The sequence below is a fragment of the Lichenostomus cassidix genome, chromosome 4, assembly GCF_008360975.1.
Source record: "Lichenostomus cassidix isolate B80296 chromosome 4, HeHo_3.0, whole genome shotgun sequence".
NCBI lineage: Eukaryota > Metazoa > Chordata > Aves > Passeriformes > Meliphagidae > Lichenostomus > Lichenostomus cassidix.
This window is the reverse complement of record NC_139484.1, coordinates 24,487,633-24,511,287: the sequence shown is the minus strand read 5'-3', so window position 1 is coordinate 24,511,287 and position 23,655 is coordinate 24,487,633. Positions and strand designations below refer to the sequence as shown.

The 23,655-nt window shown below is 38.0% G+C and overlaps 1 protein-coding gene across 7 annotated transcripts in view; it reads right to left on the bottom strand.

Moving 5' to 3' along the window:
• SGMS2 (sphingomyelin synthase 2) overlaps positions 1 to 23,655 on the bottom strand; it is a 57,734-nt gene that overhangs the window by 14,614 nt on the left and 19,465 nt on the right. For 4 of the 7 annotated variants that reach the window (XM_085058356.1, XM_085058357.1, XM_085058354.1 and 1 more), the window contains 2 exons: positions 1,628 to 2,266; positions 780 to 897 (listed from right to left, as the gene is read on the bottom strand). In XM_085058356.1, the coding sequence (XP_084914482.1) occupies positions 780 to 897; positions 1,628 to 2,082 (573 nt within the window). In that variant the 5' untranslated portion in view covers positions 2,083 to 2,266. Of the gene's footprint in view, positions 1 to 779; positions 898 to 1,627; positions 2,267 to 6,744; positions 6,768 to 9,241; positions 9,302 to 23,177; positions 23,650 to 23,655 lie in introns of those variants that run through there. The other 3 variants (XM_085058358.1, XM_085058355.1, XM_085058360.1) reach the window with 3 other exon arrangements.

The following is a 23,655-nucleotide window of genomic DNA, read 5'->3' as shown; positions in this document are numbered from 1 at the left end:
GTTAAATCTTTACAATAGTGACATCTAAATAAAGCATTTTCAAATAGACACTGATTCTGAAGAGAAGAAATTGGTCCACTATATCCCTTAAGTTGTCTAAATGTAGAAGACAACAGCCAAGATGCTGTACCTCCAGACTGGAGGTCCTATCCAAGAAGTGACAAATTTATCTCCCCAGTAAAATGGCAATACCTTTTTTTCAGCACAGCCAACATAATAGTTTGTTCCACAGAATCTTAAGTCCACAATTTTTTATTAGTAACCTAAAGCGTGTTACAACTCTAAGTCACCACACAACTCCAATGTCATCAAACTTTTAAAGTATTTTTGTAAAACTATTAGCACATCCATGTTTCTATAGGTATCAATTCATTCACACAGCTGAATTTAAGTCACATTCCTATACATTTTGCAGGTTGGAATCTGACAGGCAGCTGACTTCAGGTATTGCAATAGTTCTTGACCAAACAGCATGAGAAACTAGACAAAGCACATAAGTGTGGGGTTGAAAAGGGATTTAGCAACACAAGCTTGCATATCAGCCTACGAATTACAGTATTGACTTCGGGTATTCTACCATACAAGACATTCCTGCAGTATTAAGAGTGATTAGCTTGAGCCTCAGAAATCAAGCTGATTAATTTAGACATTTCTAAAGACATCAACTAGAAGTAATTAGTGTTATCTAGTAATATCTGAAACATTATCTTCTATTTGTTCTAAGGAGCCATCAGGACATGCAGAGACTAAGGCAAGAAGCAAGGAGCAAAGGCTCTTACCTTTGGCGCACACTGAAAATGCATTCCAGGCACAGGTAAGGTGGTGACATACATGGTAATACAGCGGTACAGATACAAAGTTCCTATTATAAAAAAGAACCTGCGTCCCACTATTGATCTGAAAGTAAGGAAAAGGAAGAAACTGATTGAGTACAAACTTTACATGCAGTATATGTAACAGTTATGGAGCTCTACCTTCATTACGTAGCTAAATCCTTAGAATGAAAGAGCAGCTCCACCCCAGCCCTTCACCCTACCCTTCTCTGAATCAAATATTAAAAAGCCCTTCTTCAGCTTTTAGTTTTATTAGCTCCCTACAGTGCAAAGCTCCCAACAATTTAATGTGGCCTCAGTCTAACTTACAGGTGCAGTCAGTCTTCCTCAGTTCAGTGACCTTCACTTTTTAGTCCCATACTATAACCACATTCTTGACTTACATAAGTATAGTTTAAGCAAATGAAGACAAAGGAAAAAGCTTCTACCTAGCTGTAGAGGACAGTGGGTTCTTCCTCAAATTGGGAAGAGATTTTCTTACATCATCACGATTTCCTTGATTTAAACATCTAAGTGTGTCAGTAAACACTTTTAGAAAAGCCCAATCTCAGAATAAATTTGACTAATACAACACAGATGTCAGAAATTTAGAACTGAAAAACATTATTCAATAATCAGAAAACCTGTATTTCCATATCTGGCATGGACACTAGAACATTTTGCAAACAAGTCATCCTGTTATTTTCCTGCTAGCTCTATTCTACAATATTGCTATAGATTTTACTGTATGATCTCTTCTACCCAAAGTGAACAATTAAAACATACAGCAGAGGAAAAAAATATTGCTAACTTACTTGTATCTAAGAAACAACCACTGGAATATCCATAATCCAAGTAGTATCATTCCATTTATTTCTGATACAGAAAAAGCCCATTTCACACGATCAATGTAATCAAAAAATTTGTCAGGCAAGGGAGGGCTTAGCTCCTTTGGAGGTACTCTCTCATGAACCACAGTGATCATGACAGTTGTTAAAATCAAATTGAAGAGAGCATAGACAAAAGCAATGCCTGTTTTCCACCATTCCAGAGGAAATTTGTTTCTAGATTCAGCAGGCATAGCAATCTGGATGTAATCGGGATACTTCTTTGCTGTCTTTCGCAATCCATTAGACAAGCCCTTTGGTTTACTAGTGCCATTTTTGTTCTCTTCACTGACTGAGAGAGTAGGCCGTGAGTAGCCATTAGAAGTGTCATTTGTTTGACCCTCCATATGCTCTTCAAGCTTTGCTGTCTCAATGGTATTCATTTCCAAGCTGTATGGCCAAAGCAGGTTTATTATAAAGCAACCAATTTCTGGGCTCTCCGAACTCTTTTATTACTCCAAGTCCAACGTTCTTGTTCCTAGGTGACTTCTGCAGAACTCTAAAATGTGTCCATTGTGCTTTCAAAGGAATTCGTGAAGACAAATATTTCTTCTAGAGCTGAATCATCTGCAAAAAAAAAACCCCAAAACAGATACTGAGGACCTTCAGAACTAGTAATGTGACAGTGAACAGACCCTTATTCTCAGAATAGTAATTTTTAAGTATTTAAGTTCAATCCAAGTCTACTTACATTTACAGTTATAAGGCAAAGTAGAGGTAGAGCCCACTGCAAAATAATTCAAGCCAATTCCTATTAAGTAACTTGATAAATCTATCAGTTTAAGAACTAGTACCAAGTTAGACTTGTTTGTTTTTTTAAAGGACAAGATCCACAGACTTTAATGAACATGACATCACTTGCTTTATCAGTTATCAGAATTAAGACTAATCTATATTTCTAGCAATACTGCATTTTACCACTTAGACATTCCACGCAAAATATCTGTGACAACCCTATGGTCAAAACCAGGATTTTAATATGGTTTGTCCATATAGATCAGACAAATCTTGATGGTTCAGGTGATGGGACAAAAAACCAGAAGAACACTACAAAATTTGATTTTGTAAGGCATAAAGTAATTTAGATTCATCTAGAAAATCTACTCAATAAATAGGTCCATTAAATTTCATTGGATCTAAATGAGTATTAAACCAAGTAAAAAATGCATTTATATAGCCACTATAATACCCACTAAATGTCTGAAATTTCAGATAACTGAGAAATATACCCCTGGATTAGATTCTTAGTTATGATACACTACAAAGAACAGATGACAAATGAACCTGTGTTTGTCCTTTAGCTAAATAAAAAAAAAAGTCTATTTTGACATGTTTTTTCAAACAGGAACAAATGGAAAGACTTATCACTGCACAGGACTGATTCAGACTGCATTTGTTAGCTCATAAAAATTCTGTAAGACAAAAAACAGATAAGTGCATATGTTCTATAACATTTTCTACAAGCAGAAAAGAATTAAGTTTATCTCCAGAGAACAGACATTGCACTAGTAAAAATAAAGGCTATTTCCCCATCTTTAAAGTTCTGAGAAACCACTTATAGTTGTGATGCACCTATTTTTCTTACTCTGTTCAGCTTCCATGGCAAAAATAATATTACCATGTACAAATTGCTCCCTACCTACCAGCAATTTGTGATTCTCTTATTTTAGTGGTTCCTCTAAGAAACGTTCAGCACTGCTACCCCCTCAAGTCTCTGCATGCCAACACAAGTTGCCAGTTTGCCATGCTTTACATACAATTAAGTCATCATGAAGGCAGCTAGAGCTGCCCATCTCCCTAACCATACACCACAGACCTTGCCTTAAGAACACGCAATCTGCTTAGAGGACAATCTAAGACCAAAAGAGCCTGGAAAGTCAAGGGATTGTGTTTTGGTCCCTCAGCCTCATCCTTCCCAAATAAAGACTACATTTAATGTGGTCAGCACGTAAATTGCACCAATTTCCTGGGTGCTGCTCCAACCGCTGAAAAAGAGAAGGGGTAAAAGTTCAGATCCCAAATACATGACATTTATACAAATATTACTGAAATAGCCAAGAAGCATTTCTAAATTTATCCCTCAGCAGTGCTTCTGAAAGCCAGTGTCATTGATTGACCTCTTCTAAATTCCTGATCAACAAGTGTATGATAACTATACACACAACACACATGAACAATAAACACCCAAAAAAACCAAGTGGTGATTGGATGCTTTTTCTCCCTTTTAGCGTCATATTGTGATCTCTGCATGTCAAAGAAAAGGGCATGTTTAACCCATCAGCCAGGCAACAACCTCTCTGATGCTTCCTACAACTAAAAATAATTTTAGAGCATCTACAAAAGCAACAGCCTTACTCAAAACTACAGCAGAATAACATTTTAGCTTTCACAAGTCTTTTTCTCAACACACACACTCTTCTGTTCCTTCTGTCTACTGAAGTTAAGCATATGACAGAACACTTTAGTGACAGTATAGAAAAAACCTGAACCTGTCTGATTGCTTATGTTTTGGAATGCATGTACCTATCATTCATCTACTAAGTCAAGACCCCACTTCTCACCATTATGTTACATACAGCAGCCACTGAGGCAGCAATCAGCAAAACCTGGTAAATTTCACATCCTGCACAGCTGAAACATTACAATTATGCATTTACTGAGAGCAAACTACCTTAGTTATTTTCTTCTTTTCCCCACAAATGCCTAACATCACCAGTGACATAAGTAAAAGAAAGATTTTACTTTTAGATATTTAATGACATCCAAGTAAGCCTTAAAGATCTAAGATTATCTGAAATACAGATGAACAATAACCTAAGAACCTAAAATGCAGAGTGGTGCTCATGTTCTCATATTAACTTATTAAGCAAAACAATTTTAGCTACGGCTTGCAGGAAAAAGTTGTGTTCCTTCCTGGTACTTTTAATGGATTGTAAGGCATATCGATCTACTATTTCTGATGGCTCATCAAGGTTATTTCAAGTAGAGTGCATACTGTGGTCAAAAGTTTGTTTACATTGATAATTAAAGGTGCTACATATCATCTGATGAGGGATCTGTAAGAAGCTAAGTGCTTCCCTTTATAGTACCTTTTCAACCTGTTTCTCCCATATTCTAAAAGAAATTAGCAACTCTACTGATGAAAAAGATAAATACCACTCTGCTTGAAGTTTTCAGTCCCTTGCTACCAATCTGACTGGCCAGAGAAATGATAGATACAGAACAACAATCTAATCATCCTCTGCTACTGGCTGTAAAAGGAAATCCCCAGAAGTACACAGGTTTTTCTGCAAAGTTCCTGCCCCCAATTCAAATATCCATTCACATACCCATAAGTGGTGTGGTTCCTTTCAGCTTCACGTTGTCCTTATGTTACTTTAGATAAAATATCCATTTGATTTTTTTGGTCAAATCCAAAACATCCCCATATCAAAAACAGAAGATGCCCATAAACTGCCTAGTAGAAAGCCTTAGAATACTTCAGCAACCAAGCAGCAACGCTTAGATCTGGCCATCTTGCCAACACCTAGGTCTGAAAAGCTTATCAAATTGCTCTAAAATATGAAGCAACTCCTGGGGAAATTTCAAACTCACACAAAACTGGCCAAGTAACCCAAAAGGATAAATAAAGCTCCTAGAAGGGATACATCCAGGTTTTATAAAGAAGTTTTCTTTTCAGAACCACTTCTATACCTCCTAAAATTAAATATTACCTCAGCAAGAAGCAGAGCTTCTTAACCAGCAACTTTACAGCAGAAATTGTTATTGCTTCAAGGGACAACATATTTCAAAGAAAACCTTAAGAATTAAAAAGACACTAAAATACGAAGGGTCCTAACTTTTTATCCTGAGCTCCTATCTGCTCCCATGCAAATAGCTTACTTAGTTTTCTGCATCCACATTTGACTATCACGTGAAAGAAAACAGCTGATGGGGGCACAGCTTTGAGACAAGCATAAGAAAGCATGTTTGCATTTGGCTCTTTATGCTAGAACTTAAGAATAACATGGAGTTTTATTTAGCATATTAGTCATCCGATTTTCATGTAAAGGTCATTTTCACAAAGTTAGCTCACAACTGGTATTTCGCATCCAGTATTGGAACTTCAACATTTCTCAAAATACTTTAATTTCTACAATTTATAAAGGACTGAATAGTCACAATTTGCACAGGGTTTTCAAATAACCTTAACCTGCTGTTTCAGTAATATTGGAACAAGAGTATCCAAAAAAGCGAGACTGATCTATTCTGATACTAAGAGAAGCTATACTTTCATATACAAGATGGAAAAGATATCTAGGCAGTACTATTTTGAAGCATCATTGACTTTTGTTAAGGCTGGCTTAAACATTTGATACAGCTGTATTCTTGTATTTGGTAACTGCAGAAAAAGGGTCTGTAAACAAAGTACAATTTAAGTAACATGAGAGAACATTTTAGTATATTTTTATCTATATCACAATGACTGGAAAACAATTGTTAGCTAGCTTGTATTTTGGTCAGTCAAATTTTTAGGACTACCTAGGGAACTGGAACTAAAAAAGAAGCCAGGATACCACTGTTATCTAGACAGCAATGAATAAAAACTTGCTTTTAGGGGTTTCCCCTTAATTTTTATTTTTGAAAGCATTCCATGCCTCAGTTAATTTCTATAGTACCCTTCTTCCAGGCTATATGTACATCTCACACCATACAGACTGGGAGGAAAAAAAAAAATTAACTCATCACCACCCAAAACCCACAAAAGACAACTGCTGTAATGTTAAAGAACTGCAAGGAAAATAAAGCTGGATTACAAAAGTACCCTTCATTATCATCACATTATCACTTGCAAAAAATGTTAACTTCTATAAAAAGCTTTAACTACTTACCACATATACCTACCACCACTTACCATGCCTCTACCTTGAGAAAGGGATTTTGCAAGTCCCCCATTTAGGATTACTAATGTACCAACAGAAGATGTCTTTTAAAGACTAAATTCCTACACTTGCCTAAATAGATGCAAAAAGCTTCAAGGTTACAGGTTATCTATTTGAACAAACCAAGGTTTACCAGTCCTTTGGAATACTGTTTCTTCATACTTCTTAATAGTAAAAAGTTACTTGGAAAATGGAATCTAAGGTATTCATTATCCAATGTGTTCTGCAGCATCACCACATTTCTGAAAACAGTATGTCTCAAAGAGCACAAAAAGCATTCGAAGGATCCCAGAATGGTTTGGGTTGAAAAGGACCTTAAAGACCTTATAATGCCAACCCTCCTGCCATGAGCAGGGACACATTTAACTAGACCAAGTCCTCAAAGCCCCATTCAACCAGGCCCCAGTAACTACACAAGCAGGGAGAAAAAAGTATCGTTAAGCTCTCTTATAATTTTGAACACTGCTGAGTAGGTTTGCCTTAACTGCATGAAGGTATCTTCAAACTCTTGAGCTGTTTGGTCCCCAGACTCCAAAGGACTGTATTTGGTAACTAAGTCTGATATCCTTTAAAGGTGCTTCAAATCTTGGCACCATGACATGCCTAGATTTTTCTTGTGATTATTATTACCCTTACCTTTCAAGACAAAAGGTCACAATAGCAGTCAAATGGCAATTATTTGTTATCTTTTAGAGCTATTGTAACTCATTCCGTAGATAATCCACATGTATATGACAAAGTTGGTTTTATTTGCAGGTTAACAGCCTTTTCTAAAGCAAGTATTTTGAGAATGGTCAGTCATAGATCTGTAGAACCAGCAGAACAAACAGAATCATTCAGGTTGGAAGAAACCTCAGGAGGTCTCTGGGCCTCTGGCCAGGATCAGCAATGACTCAGGGTTTCAATCCAGCTGTACTTTTAATGCCTACAAAGATTCACAACCTCCCTATACAGACTGTTCCACTGCATAGTTGCTCTTACCGTGAAAGCTGGACAGTTATTTTGGTTGTTTTGGTGTTTCGTTTGTTTTTTAATTACTAAATCTACTGGTTTTGTATCTGCTTATTAGAAATAACAGCCTTTGTATCTCATCTTCCCACTGCTGTGAAGAGCCTGGCCCTGACATTCCTGATGGCATCCTTGCAGGTATGAAGGGGCTGCTGTCAGGTACCTCTGGCACTGCTCTTCTTCAGGCTGAAGCAACCCAAGCTTCCCACAGCCTCCCCTTCCAGGTCCTGTGTTCCTGACCACCCTGATGGTCTCTCTTCTGGGCTTGCTGCCAGCTCATGTTTTTCCTGGATCGAGGTCCCAAAACCAGATGCAGTATTTTAGACACAGCTAAGTAGTACTGAGCAGAGAGGAATAATCACTTCCCTACAAATAATGACTATGCTCCTATTAAATACAGCTCAGGACAGTGTTGGCTGCCTTCACTGTCAATGCACATTGCTAAATCCCTTTTCAACACAGCTGAAAGAAATAATTGTTTTTCCAACATTAAAGTGTAAAGCATTAAGACTGCCTCACAACTTCACTCCAGAAAAATCAGATTAAGAATAAATCTTCCTGTTTAACCCAGACTCTCCAAAATGAGACTGTTTCAGTATTTCAGATCTGCATAGAAAAGTCTGCTAACCTGAAGTGATACTTGAGCTCTGAACCAGCTGCTTTTGAATAAAAGCAAAAAAGGTGTTCTCTCACAGCATATTTTGTAACATTGTAAAAAATGTTTGGCTCATAAGCCTCTTCTATTCATTAGAAAAGACTATTATAAACACGGTACAAAGCATGGAAGTCACTGTATTACCTCAGTCTCATCAGGCAAAATAATGCCAAAAACGAGTGCCAAAATAAGCTTCTGGATCAGGCTTTTATGTAGAGGCCAGCTTCTCACTGCTAACTGCTTTCATTCTGCTAGAGCTTCACAGACACTGCTGAAGAGCCACTATGCAAAGCAAGACTCTTGTCAAAGAGACAGCAAGGTGTAAAGATTTGTTAAGAGCCTAGCAACTCTGCTGCCTCACAACTTTTCTAGCTGTCACAGAAGTTGCAGACACACTCTGTCAGGTAGGGGGACCCAGCACAGGAGGCAGGAATGTTTTAGACTGTTTTGTGAAATCCTCCACCTAGTTACTGAGGGTAAAGGTTGCACTTCATAATGGAAAGTCAGACCCAGAGATTAGTCACCACTTTCAGTACAGGGTGGCGAGGAGTCACAGTGACTAACACATGCTTTAAAGTGACTGTGTTACAGCTTATCAGCCATCAGGCAGCTAGAAGAGGAAGTTACACATTCAGTAAATTTATCAGTGATATATCCTAAAAATATTTGAGTAATTACTAAGAAGAAAATGCCTGTCAAATTTTTGCCCTATGCTATTTCCAAAAAGCAGCCGTGCCAACTCCAAAAGAAGAGGTCACATTTATGAGTACATTCTAGTGTATTTTCTGCAGCAACAAGAAACCTCCTCCTAAAAGTTTAAAGTGAGAGGACAGTAATTGCTTAAATCTGCAGACCATTTTACAATATCAGCAGTAATACATATACAAGTAGCAAAATCCAGAGAAAAGTTATTTTAGGACTGAGATGTACACAGAGGCTCAAAACCACACAACTTACATTTTAAAAAAGCCTGAAGCAGACAATAGTCCTTGGAAAGCATGTGACTGTAATCCTCACCTAGTGACAGCAGAAAGACACCTCATGAATTCTTAGGACAGAACATATTTTAAAACTAATCAGTATTATAATATAAGCTGGTTTACATACCCCTCAGTTCAACTGGCACATTATAAGTTATGACTCCATACACAGCAGCAACACTTGCTGCGTTCAGAGGCTCCACCAATGAAAACATCCCCTTACAGAAACACCAATATCTACACACACACCCCCCCTTAATCTTGTGATATTTTGACTAGTTTTACCCTCTATGCCAACAGTAGAAGTCTAGCACACTATACACTGTTAAATCAGTTCAGGAAAGAATCAATGAATAACTTCTCCTCTCTTCTTCCAGAGAACTCTGAGGCAACTTTCAGCTTGCTCAACTCTGATGCAGTTGCCTGGAAAGCTTTACGAATATTAGTTAAGAGGGTTGATGCTGACATAACACATCATCTATTGTTGACAGTAAACAGATTGACTAAAACTCATCATGAAGCATGATGTAGTTCCTATTTTGGCCTTTCCCTCTACCTTCTTGCCACGCCTGCCACCAAGCAGCAACAGCCTAAGGCTCTTGCATCACAAACAGCACTCCAGTCAAACAGAGATGGGAATACACAGATCCCTTATTCAAGCTGTTTGTTTACGGGCTCAGACATCCAAATCTACATCCAGCTCATACACTAGATGCTCCTGTCCCACTTTTCTCCCACCACCCAGTTTTCCTTGCCACACTTTCAGAACTAAAACCCAGTAAATGTAATTCTAACAACAAGAAGTAAAGAGTACTGAGCAATTACCATGATCAATCCAGACATATTTACACATGAGATTAGAACAGCAGCAAAGAACCCTTTCATAACATACTCTTCAAGCTTCCAGTTTGCAATAACCGAAACTGTATCAAGCTTCCTATATGTAACTGGGTTTTTCAGTGAAATTCTTCTATGCATCACCTTGCAGCACTACACAGTTAAAAAAGCATCACAACCTAAGCTTCCAATACAGTCCCATGGTTTTCCTTAAACTTCAACAAGTATTCCATTAGCTCAAAGCTTTCTATTAATAGAAAATACTTTCCACATTATGCTGACCTGAAAAAACATTTCCTTTTAATATTATTTAATTCAGGGAAGAAACTGTTTAACTTTAAATACTAAGCACTTAAGTACTACACATTTCAACACTTCCTTCTTCATTTTTGTTTCAACCAGAGACTGACAAATAGAACACTCGTTTCCTTAGGATAATCACCTCTCCTGCCTGGCAAGCTATCTCCCCACAACACAGGGTAACATTGTTAAATTTTCTGAGAGGATGGTAACACCAGGGCAGCAGTGGAAAATAATTGTAATCCAAAATCTTTCTGTAATACCTCTCCCAAATATTTTGCTATCTCCATTTCAGCCTCACCCTAGAGGTCAGAAAAAGAGGCCAAGAATCCTATTAATGTGTTTCCACTGCCCCTCACAGAGCTACTATTTAGGAACCTAACTAAACACCTCCAAAATAATTGAAACCTCTCTTCATTATTCCCTGCTGAACTACAGCCTGCATTGAACACCACAGCAATAACGAAACTCCTTTATGCCAAGCTGCTCATGAGAATCAGCATACAGGCTTTCACCATTCACATCAATGCTTTCATTTATGTGCCTTCCCCTTCACACCTACTACTTTGAGAATTTTATTGCTTTTTTTTTTTAAGCTTTTAAAAAGGATTTCAAGAATCAAGTTAGTCAGGATTTAAAGAAGGAAGTTGGTGATGTTCAAATTCCCACTTACTAAAACAGCTATATTAGAACCATTTCTACAAGAAAGCAGCTGAATAGCATCTTCAGCACTGCTATAAAAAAGCCATCATTAGAATCTTTCACTGTATCACATAACTGCTTTGTAACATTTACATCTTGCCCATACACACACAGCATAACTAAAAAGGTAGAAATTATATTAATCTAATGACTGAAATTACATTGATCTTATCCTACCAGTTGCTTAAGCCTGGTGTGAAAGTACTGAGGTGACTCTCAATCTACACAGAATGACTTATATTACACTGTATCGTCACGTATCTCAAGTGGCAACTTTCATGCCCTACGCTACATGTTATGCTCAGTGAAGGCTGCTGGTCATCACTGAACCTGTTCTCTTCAGAAGCACAGGCAAGCAAATGATCACTCAAACCAATCAAGCCTGAACGCAAAGTGAAAGCTGGCCAATCAAACTGCCTGCTAAAGGGCATTCGTACACAATGTGCTGCACATAATTTATTTGCCATTTCTTTAATTAACAGCACTGTCACTTTAAACTTTGTGTCAAGAGACTATTTCCACAGAAGAAAAACACAAGCTGGAAACCAAGACCACTTCTCACCTTTGTCTTACTGTCCATGAAAAATTTTTGGGCAGAGGAAGTAAAGAATGTGTGAATGAAAAAGATGTTTCAGGGAGGACATTAAGAAAAAGTGATTTCCAAACATGTATCGTAATTCTTGGTCACATTTTCATGGGAGGTCCTAGTGCTCTAAAGTTTACTTTAAATAGAAAGTATTTTATAAAAATTATCCAAAAAGCATTTTACAGCATTCTGATCCCCATGTCCAGCAGACTTCTACATACACATTGATTTGGGAAGAGGAAGGGAGGCCAAAGACTTGTCATATAGACTAGCTGAAATGTGGAAGGACAAACAGATTCTATAAACTGCTCCCCAGTCAGAACTGCAGCTGACAAAACTGTTTAAGACAAAGTCAGTCTCATCTCTAGACTCACTGAGACCAGTGATGTTGTGAATATGTGCTAAGTAACCATGGTGTACAGTAAATAAGTGGTGAATCAACTTATTCCATGTGATCAGTTACAAAAGTCTAAGGACAGAACTAAGTGTTCAACTGGAAATAGTGCCAACCAGTTCTAAAAGAAGAGAATGCAGAAGTTGGCAAAATTAGGGCACAGTAAAAACAATTATTCTGGTCTACCAACTGTGTCTTTTCATGAAGGAGGGCAACACCTTAACACATACTGCTATTTCTACTGTGCTCCTACATAAGTTTTCCTCAAAATTACCAAATATGTCAAGAGATCTGCATATATCAGCAAGGACAGATCACATTCTGGCTTTATAAGTAACCTTCTAAATTTAGGACATGTTGACCTAATCTGAGAAAATTGTTGTCTAGAGCATAACTTGAAATCTAGACACAATAGTGGCTTGGATTTCAAGAACTTTCATTAACATAGCACTACAGCAATGCAGGCCACTTTTTAAGGTACTTACCTAGCTAAATGCAGGCCAGCACAAGGGCTTGCACAACACAGCCTCTGCTAAATCAGCCATTCCAGAACTGCTCCTGCATGGCCATTTTGCAGCTAGAGCCCCTGCATATGCCTTTGCTCTCAACTACTCTCCTCTGCATGAGTACCATCTTGCCAGGAGTAGGAGAGTACATCCAAGTACCAGTGGCACCAAATCTACCCTAAGGTCAAATCAATTCTAGAGGGACAGCAAAGGGAATGAAGGGAAGTCTCATAAGGACTTATCCTAGAAGGTCCCCATGTCAGGTGCACTTGAGAGCACTACTTTAAAAAGTGGGTAGCTTCACCATTTCAAAGGCACACAGCTGAAGCACAGAAGATGCACTCACATGACAAGGACAGTATTAAACACGTGAATACCACGCCTTGCATGACAGACATTGCGTAACAAACACCTCCACAGGAGCAATTACAGGTCTGCAGAGGAGAGAAGCAGCAGTCTTCTAGACTAATGCAAGCCAATTAGGAAGAAATCAAAAAATCCACATCATATTAGGCTACAACTGTAACATGTGAGGTCTGCTAGGATGTTCATAACAGCTGGGGAGACCAGGAAAATGGCCTGAAACATCCCCTACCAATCCCAGCTCATGGAATCTCTTAACACTGCTTTATCAAGACAAGATACAAAGATGGGGATGGTTCAGGACTTGCCATAAAAGCTGCCACCCAGAAAGGCATATTTTATTTATCTGGAAGCAGAAGTCAAGCAGGGATGCTAGCTAATTCCAGCCCATGTCAAGCTGTTCCACTCCCAGTGCAGAAGTATTAATTAGTTAATTCATGCAAACAGTCTAGGCCATGCATTTTTAACTTACATGACAGGTCAGTGTTAATTTTATTTAACTACATAAAATGCAGTTATCTGTATTGTATATCTGTATAAACAAAGATAGTGGATCACAAGTTACCCATGCATTGGTAGGTTTTGTTGATAAAGAACAGGAAAAAATTATCTGAAATCCCAGAGCAGATCTATTTTCTATCCTTCCTAATACTTTAACTTGAAAAAAGTAAAAAAACTGTGTAAAAAAAGTCTTTATAATGCAAGGAATGCAAAATGCTGTTCTACCATAAGACACAAATTGAGTTAGAATTTCAGTTTTAGACCTTCAGGAAGAGAATCTATGCCCTGCAGCAGGTGCATTGTTCCTCCCTGAAACATTCCAGTTGAGGTCCATATCTCACGCAAGACAAAATACAAAAACCAAGTTTTATATACACCAGCATTAGCATTCCAGCCAAGACTGTAAACAAGTCAGCCGAAAAAGCAGGTCCAGCCTCTGAAAAAAATCTGATCGCCTTTTCAGATAATGCACATTGTGAGCTGCCTTAAACACTGAATACTCAGATATGTGGGTCTTAAGCAGAAAAAGTGTCACATCTTTTGAAGGAAAGCACTTGCCAAAGCCTGCATTTTCCTATATTCCTGGGACAGCTTTACAGAATACACTCAAACAAGTTATGTAATGAAGTTTAATAGCTCAATTCCAACAGATTGAGTAACTACCCTAATCTAAAAGGGACTGTTCAGAAAAAGTTCTTGGCTTCCCAAAGTTTCCTCATGTCTGACAGTAAGATGTACAAAACAGATTTAAGACAGAATTAACACTTGTTCAATTCTGCTTCTATGGGACAAGACAAACTGATCTCTTGGTCTACAGGCAGTCAGCCAGGGCAGTCACAAGTATCCAGGATAAAAACCTCACAGTAGAACTCCTTAAGCATATTCATACATCAGAACACTGAGTATTCATACACACATACTGAGACACTTTCCAGGAAGAACCTGAATTGCCACTAACTCTCAACATTTGAGCTAATGTGCAGAGTTCACAGGAGGCAATTGAAAAAAAAACCCACAAACACAGAACAACAAACAACAAAAAAACCTTTCCAACAAATACCAAATAAAAAAATCCTAGAACAGGCACTCTTCAGTCTAACTGTACAAGCCACTTTCATAACATACACAGAAGACAGCAAAATGCAAGAAAAGGAGCTCACATACCTACAGCCTCTTAGAGCTGGAACTTTGGCAAAAAGCTACCTGTTCGCTGGAACTTAGGTAAAAAGCTACCTGTTCTTTGACATGTACCAGCATGAAAATCTACCTGACATACAGCTTGGTTATCTGCAAACATCTCATGGGCAATCACTCTATGGGTGCTGCCTGGCTAAGAGGTAAACAGACACAAAGGTCCTCCCAGATACGGCCAGACTTACGTTTTATCAGGCTGTACATTAAACATTAGGCCAAAACCAACTGACTAATTTTGGTGCCCTGATATCTACTGGAGTTAGGAGGCTGTCCTGCTGAGCTACGGCATGTGTCAGTTTATGGGTTCATCTGGTCTACATGCCTTCAATTCCCCAAACAGACTTGCTTTGGTTGAAACATTTCAATCTGTTCCCTCGGACTAAGGCTGACATTTTGCTCAAAATGACTTTGTGTCAAAGATGGTAAGACTTAGCAGTTATCAATCAGCAGCCACTTTATCATTCAAACAATACCTAAGAAATTATAAAGAATATGGAAAGGACTTTCTCTATACATGTACTTCCACTTCACATAGCTGGAATTATAAAGTGACACAGAACTGGGGTGAGGAAGGAGAGAAGCAGAGGCTGCCTTTGCTCTTTAACTCCATCTCTTAACTGTCCTAGACCTACAGGACTCGCAAAGAGAGGAGATGAGACACGTGAAAACAGTGTTTTAAAACAGTCACAATAGTGACAAGACAAAAACATCATCCTAAATAACAATACATTTTCTGTCCATTAAGATTGTCTTTTACTCCATTGAATCACACTATTACAAATACACAACAACAAAAATACCATCCTGCAGTTTACAAGTCTTTTGATGAAAGGACTTTTTCTGGTTCTAACTGAAAACACTATAGAATATCACTACAAATGCATGTGTCAGTACATTTCTCATGTTACATTCTCATCAATGCATGACCAAATCATAAGCTATGTAATATCAGTCTAAAACCTGCTGAGCAATACAAACAATAAAAATCAGAAGCATTTTCATAATAGTATTATGGAAGATTAATCAAGATAGGCTTCCATAATTTACTCAAAAAACCACTAAGTACAATATTCCTCCTGTAGCTATCCTTCTAACTGCAATACAGCCTTTGATACAAAAGAACTTTTTCTGCATGTTACACACATCACAGTCAAATTTTGACTAAGTGGTGTTGCCCTCTATCAAACGTTCTAGAAAGGCTTGCAGTGCTAAAAGCTTTGTGCCTGGTTCTACTACCACAGGATGAAGAGAGAGAATAGGAAGAAAGCACATATATGTGCACACTCAAAAAGACTTACAGGTAAGGTAAAAGAACATGGTTCTAGTGTTTGCCCTTAACGCAGTATAAAAGGGAGCTTCTGCTTTCCTGCCACTCTTCTCTGCCCTCCAGGCCTTTGAAGAGGACTAGTGTTCCATTTTAAATTCAGTTCTGAGCTCCTCAAATATAAGAGAGCTTAAGAGTTTAGTCAAACTGTATGATACTTAAGAGTTTATATTAAACTCTACCAGTACAAATTCAGGGGAAAAAAAAAACCACCAGAAACTTTATGGGAACATTCATTCTGCATAATAAAACTAAGCCACACAGCTTACCTTGTTCAGATTGTCCAGTGACTAGAAACAATGTACACAAGAAAGCATGAACTGCTTGCAATCTGTAAAATCATGCTTTTAAAAAATCCCTAAAAACTTAAAGAAAAAATACTTTTAAAGGAAGAAGTATAATTATTTAGCCCAACTACTTGAGCTTTGCTATTTGACAGGTATTGTGCCTTGTGATGTTGTTGGTCAGACGAAATTCATTTCATCCATCTTAACTTTTAAAAGCCAGTACAAATTACTGACTTTATCAGAGAGAGATACACATTATTCCACCCTACTTTACATAATTTCTTCCCAACAGAAGAATGAAGAAATGTTACTTATCATAACACTTGCACCTGTTTCTACGTATGAAAATAGCTAAGCTTTTTTTAAGACCTGCACAGAGGAAGCTAATGACCATGGTTACTGCAAAAGACAAGCCCAAGGCCAGCAAGAAAACTATTCTCATTGGAAAGCACTTGCCATTCAGCTATGTAACACATGTAGTATTCAGTTTCCGAGTTGTAGTTATTGCTAAGAAGATGAATTCTGACTAATCTAAAAATTCAGGATACAATCACTGCAGTGGACAGAAGTTTAAACTTGTAACACTAAACTTGTCAGGAAGTTGCCTTAATATTAAGTTCCAAATTAACTTCTAAGTTTGCTATGGCACCTTGGAAGGAGCAATGCTTTTAATACTTCTTGCTTAGAGCCAAACAGGATGACACAGCCCTTCCTCTCAAGACTGAAGACCATCATGAAAGTTAAATTTTTAGGAAAACAAACTGGAGAGTGTTGTTCATCTATGTTAGTACATGAGCACTTTTAATAGTCAATAACAGGATTCAAACAATTTCAGCCAAAGCTCGCTCTCACAAAATGGAAATAAACTGACTTTTACTTTGGAAGACCACCTTTAGCTTTCTGGCACATCTTCCACATCGAATTGATGTTTTTTCCCCCAAAAATTTCAAAATCATTCCCCATAGCTTCATGCAGAATATACATATGCTTTCAAAGCAATTTGTCGACAATTCTGTGAAAAACATAGCAGACTGAGCATATGCATTTCAGTAACTGCAGCATAAGCATAGGTATTAATTGTTACTTATTAATTAGAGCCAAGTTTTGACCTCTGCAAGACCAAGGTGACATAAGACAAAAGTGAACTCTTGTCAAGTGACATTCAAACTAATATACAAAATCTGAGTAAAATCAAATGAAGACAAACCACGGTTCTGAGACTGGCATTGTAAGGAACTCTTACCTTGCATCCTTACAGATCAGTACAGTATTATGAAAACAGGAAAACACGAGCTTTGGTATGACTTTTGTCAGGTTGCTAATACACAGGAACTAAAAGTAACACAAGTTAACTCCTTAAGCTATGACATATTGATCATTTCTATACATTCCCAAATTAGTTATGTTACCAGAAAAACCTGCGCCTACAAACAAGTCCAGATTAGAGTAATAAGAATTAATTTCTCTTAGTATTACACAAGAAATCCCACCAAAACAAAACTGTGCTCTCAGAACTGCAGTTCAAATGCTTTAGATTTTTTTACTGAAATTGTAGTACATAATTTGAACCAGAAGAACTGACAGAAGATGAAACAGAATTCTACATTAAGCATTGTTTTAGCACTGTTAATACAGTAACACAGCATTACAGTTTTTAAAATGTCCTTTTGAAGCAACTGCAATGATGGGAATAATTTGCTCCCATATAGTCTGTGTTCAGTCTTAAACCAAGACATGGGCAGTGGTATTTGGCAACCTCATAAAGCATCTACAGACAGCAAGTGCAGTTTCCCATTTACAAGGTTGATGTCAGGAAGTAAAAAAAGGAATAAAAAAAATAATCAAATAAAACTGTAATTACTGCAGAAGCATACTAGAACTATCAACAAGCTATAGGATTATATCATGCCTGCCAGATGAAAGACAGAATTAATGACTATGAGGCATGACCTTCTCTACTGCTGCTTCTTTTCAGCAAATTATGCCACCTAAATAAGGAGACTGTCTCATTATTTCTGATTTAGCAGTAGTCTGGAATATTAAATGGAGCATATAGAGTTGAATTCGGTTTCTTGGATAGAATGTAAGAATAACATGGCTAAAACTGGGGAAAAAAATCTGGAGACAGTCTCCTTATTTAGCTCTGCTCCACTAACCAAGCACCAGAGTGAACATAAGCAGGAACTTGGGTGTGGGCATAAGTAAACATTTTGTCACTGTTATGTACATTTCACATGACTGAAACTAACTGTGAGAAGTCATTCAGCACTCATCACACAACAGCTTAAGATCTTAGGAGGCTAAGCAAAATACACACTCTAAAAAGAGAAAAATTAAGAAATGCAAACAGATTTCAACATAAAACAAGTATGAGAGCAGGTGACTTCTTAATAAAGGACTTTTACAGATGCAAGTGTTCTAATAAAGATTTTCTGGGGAGGTAACATGTGCCAAGAAATAATACTTCAAGAAACGAAAACCATTACCTTTGGCTTAGGGCTTTAAGCTAGGTCTTACAAGATCCAGGTTCTAGACCAGCTCTGCCACAAGCTTGTTCTTTGAGGCTGGACAGACTTCTGCACTCTGATAGGGTTAGCGACTCCCACCTACTTTATAGTTAACTGAGATCCAGAAAAAAAAATAACAACCAAAACAAAGAAACACAACCAAAACCAACCAAACAAAAAACTCCAACCAAACCTAAATTCTAGTATTAGAGGCATGAGTATCACAGATATATGATCAAGCAAAACAAAAATCCCATCCTTCTCTAAATTAGACACTACAAATGCAAACTTCAATAAGTTTTGATAGCTCACAGTGACACTTTGCTATGAGAACTTCCATAAAGACAAAAACTGAATAAATGTACTAATATTGGGTTTTTTAATTTATATGGGTTTAGCCCGTGTAAGTACTTAAAACTTCACTCTTGGAATATTTAAGTTTACAGTAGCAGCAAGACTGACACAGGCCTAAGATACCAACAGGCACTCTAAGCAAAAAGAACTTACCCAAATGCATGGAAGTTACAGAACTTTACATGAGCCATACAGGTAACTAGCAAACCTGCACTGGAAACACATTTCACTAACAGCATTACCAACTGCCTGGGGACCTTTTGAAAACCAGTAATCATAAACTGCTGCAGGCAGTTTGTAAATTCTCATATGGTGGATTAGAAAAGAGCACCTCAAATATATTCAGCTTCCTGGGTTTTTTTGCTTACTTTCATTGATTTCTTTTGTGATACCCATCTCTGCCACCATCACAGTAACCTTACTGTAATTGAAGATATAGTTAATCACTATTAGTACTTCAAACTTTTTTCCCAGTTTCAGCCATGATACCCTTATGTCTTACCTGAAAAACTGAATTCAACTCCATTTAAGATTTCAGATTACTGCTAAATCAGAAATAAGCCAGAGGGAATTTATTTTAAGTTTAGCCATTCTTAAACAAGCATATCTGTAAGCACTCTGCACCAGTTAAGCTTAATCACCCAAATTAAGCTGATGCAACTTTTCAAAACATTCAGTGCTGTGCCCAAGAGGCTCAGCATTTCTCCAAGGAAGAACAGGTGTACAACCCTAATCCCAATTTGCATCGGTAGCCACAGACACAACAACACCGCAAAGTTTAGTGCAAAGTTTACTGCATGACACAAGATCCTAGTAAGATTCAGCCTAAGGAAATGTGTATATACAAAGAAAAGGAAACAGAAGACTGCACAACAGAGCAGAAAGAGATGAACTCCAAAGGCCAGGAGAAAAGCCAGGAACAAAAGACACTGCAAAGTGTGACCACAAAGCTCAGACTCTGGAACTCTCACAGGTCCACTAATATCAGAAACTTCATTTTTGTATACAAGCTTTATAAAGAGTATGTGAGATGGCCTTGAAACGTATACAGGGCAGTTGCAAGTTAACCTACGTCAACTGGGGAGGGTAAGTGACAGCAAGACACCTGATTTTTTTGTTCAGTTATCTTCAAACAAACAAGACATTCTCCCATTCTAGAGTTACATACTGGAGAAACTAGTTTTTTGAAAAAAAAATTGAACACATGTTTTTTTACTAAAAAATTCTCATGTTAGAATAAATGCAGTGAAGTTTTACTGATTAATCATGCTCATTATTTTCTCTGAGGATCCACACCCGAACACTGGTTCATTAAGAACAGTTCAATTTGCAATGATCACCTCAACAGCCTCAAATACACCGATGAACTGTTTCTTCATCTGTATAACAGACTAGCTTTCAACATTTTTTAATGCCATCAGATTGCAAACAAGAGGACCCACAACACACAGTGATGGCACAGTAGTCCCCTTACTTCACAGATACTGCATATATGTCAGCTCGAGTGTAAGTACCATGTTTCCCTAAAGCTGATTCAGTTTTACTATATATTTTGGTCCTATTAAAATTCCTATCAACAGCTACAGACTTCCAAAATCAGTTATATCGGTAAGAAGTACTTAATTATTTCTATTACCTGCATTCCCACAAGACCTATTCTGGGAAGAGAAACATTGGTAACTTAAGCAAACATCCTCATACAAGAGGCACTTGTGGTTATTAATGTTCTGGAGCCCCACTAGAACAGTCAGATTTCAGTATAGTTAAGAAATGTCCAGAAAAGACTTTCTGTTTGAAAGATAAGACAGAGCTATCTGTGTTACATAAAACTTTCCCATTTGCAGCTCTTAAGATCTTCAGAATCTGCTGGGACAGTGGTGCCTGGATGCCTGACATTCTTAGTGTGCACAGCATCTTTGGGGACAGTGGCATCCATGGTACAAACAATTCTCCCAGCAGAGAGAGATCTCTGAAGACAGTGGACCTAGTGTTACATTAATCTTCCCAGCATCTGTCTGGACTAGTGCAATACCATAGCCATACTAAATAATATGTCACAGCATCTGTATTGTCCACTCACCACAAATGGCATCAAATAACATTGTAGGCCAACAGCCCGACAAAATTAGAAAAAATCCAAACAGATGTTATATGCAATTTTATTATAAATATTTGTATCTTTAAAGTCCACTTCCATTCCAAGAGACTTAAGTGTAATCAGCCATTTTTTCAAAAACCTTCTTTTACATTTTCTGGTCCTTAAAGGCTATTCATTTTTAAAATCCATTACTTGTTTCAAGTCTTATTTTGTTAATCCTTAAAAATCAATACACTACTTGCCAGTCTTCATACCTTTAATATGCTATACTCATACATGGTAGATAAAGAACTCCAGTTTTTAGAATTAAAAATACTTGAGATTAAGTCTTTTATTCAGCTCTCTCAGAGACAGGGAGGTATGTGTATGGGCTGGGTTTTTTGCATGGATAAGGAAATCTTCAGTTTTTCACAATACTGCATCCCTGATACTATACTTGATGTCTACTTAAAACATTATGTTCTGAATTAATTTCTGTTTTACAAAATTACAATCACAATACACTTTTACAATGCAGAAATGTAGATGCTTATCAAGATGCCAACCATGACTCAATAGTTAAAATTCAGGGGTAGAAGCATTCTAGATTCAGATTATCAACCCGTGATTTAAAAAAAATAATCTCTTTTCTCTCTTCAAGTTGCCATTTCTCTGTTGTATCAGTTCACTTCAAGGACAGAGCAGAAATCAACCTCATTAGGGGCCTTTATCAGGTTGCTATTGTTACACCCTTGGATTTTCACCTAAACTTTCTCCCCATCACCACTTGATTTGTCCAATACCCTCTAAAAACTGACATACTAGACAGGGTACACTTAGATATTTTTTATGGAGGACAGAGACAAGTATTTTTTTTCAGTAAAATATAGTAATTCAAGTCTGATTTTGGACTAACAATTTGAAAGGAAATAAATATGGAAGCAAAAACATTTACCTTTCTAGTAAATTAAGGCCTAGATTATTTAAATTAGGGCAAAATAAGGAAAAACGTTATTGGTTTCACACACAGAAAGTATTTAAGGCTATAGAGTCTCAAGAAACCTGCCTTTTCAAATAACAATACACCTAAGCAACTACACTAGATAAAATGAAAAAAGGAAATTGATTTTAGACAAACCATTTAATAAATGTGGTTTAAAGTGAAGCTTGCCAAAACTCCTGTATGGCCTGCTGTCTCAGATGAAGTGCCATGCACCTGCTCAGTTTATGCTAATACTTCTGTGGAACCATTCACTTGTATAATTAACTGTGCATAAAAAATGGCTGACAAGTGGTTTGAGGATAGATAGATGCTTGACTTTCTAGGGCGTTCAAGTGAAATAGAATGTTCAGAAATGGGTTAAACTGAACAACAGCTATTATACATTGTATCCTAGTTTTATTACCTTTCCAGAAGATTATGCATTAACCACTTTTCACAAGGATTTTAAACTAAGTTTCCTCCAGAAACCATGCAACATTAAGAAATGCACTCTGCCACCAAGTCAGTAAGTTTAGTTCAGCAGCACTTCAGGAAGTTTAAGAGTGGCTTCAACAGAGCAGACATGCAAGAAGGAAAAAAAAACCTATACCAAAACACCTTTACAACACCCTTATGATCCTTATAGCAATACTTTATCTTCCTGAGCTGAAATCACACATTTTTAAGTCCCCTCCTGAGCAGCTAAGTATGTGGTACAGCTCTAAAGGGTATGTACACACTGCCCACACCAAAACCATAAATTTTACTCACAAACTAGGTATGTTCCATAAATTACATCTTGGCAAGAGAAATCGAAACAGGTGCCCTACCTAGTTAGAGTGGCCTCAAACTCTAGAAATGGAAGAGAGCACAATCTTGAGATCGCTCTTCCCAGTCTCTACCCAGGTGACACGTGTAGGTCTTTAGCGAAAGCGGTTCTCCAAGTGGGTACCTGCGGTATGCCACGCTTTTAATCCACCTGTGCCGTTCCCAACTTACCTACTCAGCTGTAAATGCAAAAGCTTGCACTGCTGGCAGTTCCTCCTCCAAAGCCGGCTGGAAGTCTTTTTTGGAGCCTCAGGGCTCTTAGGTTTGGGCTTTGCGGTTCCTTATGGGCAGACACTCCCACCAGTGAGGCAGCAGCACGCAGAAGCAGCTAGAAAGTTTGCCCCAATCTCTACCTTCCCCTGCAATTTGCTCCTCTCCCAGCCTCAGCCTCTTCTCCTTCCTGGCGAAAGTGACCGGCTTTAAGGGCGTCGGCGGTGGCGACACTTCTGGCGGCGGTTTGCTCCCTCAGCACTGCCGCAGCTGGAAGCGCTCCCCCGCTGGAGGGCGGCTCCGGGCCGGGGGGCGCCGTGGGCAGCGCTCGTTCGGGACTGCGGCCACCGCCGCGTTTGCCGCGAGCCTCATGCTCGCCGCGGTGCTCCCTGACATCATTCATTCTGCTACGCGCACGCCCGCCCACTCCATTTCCGAG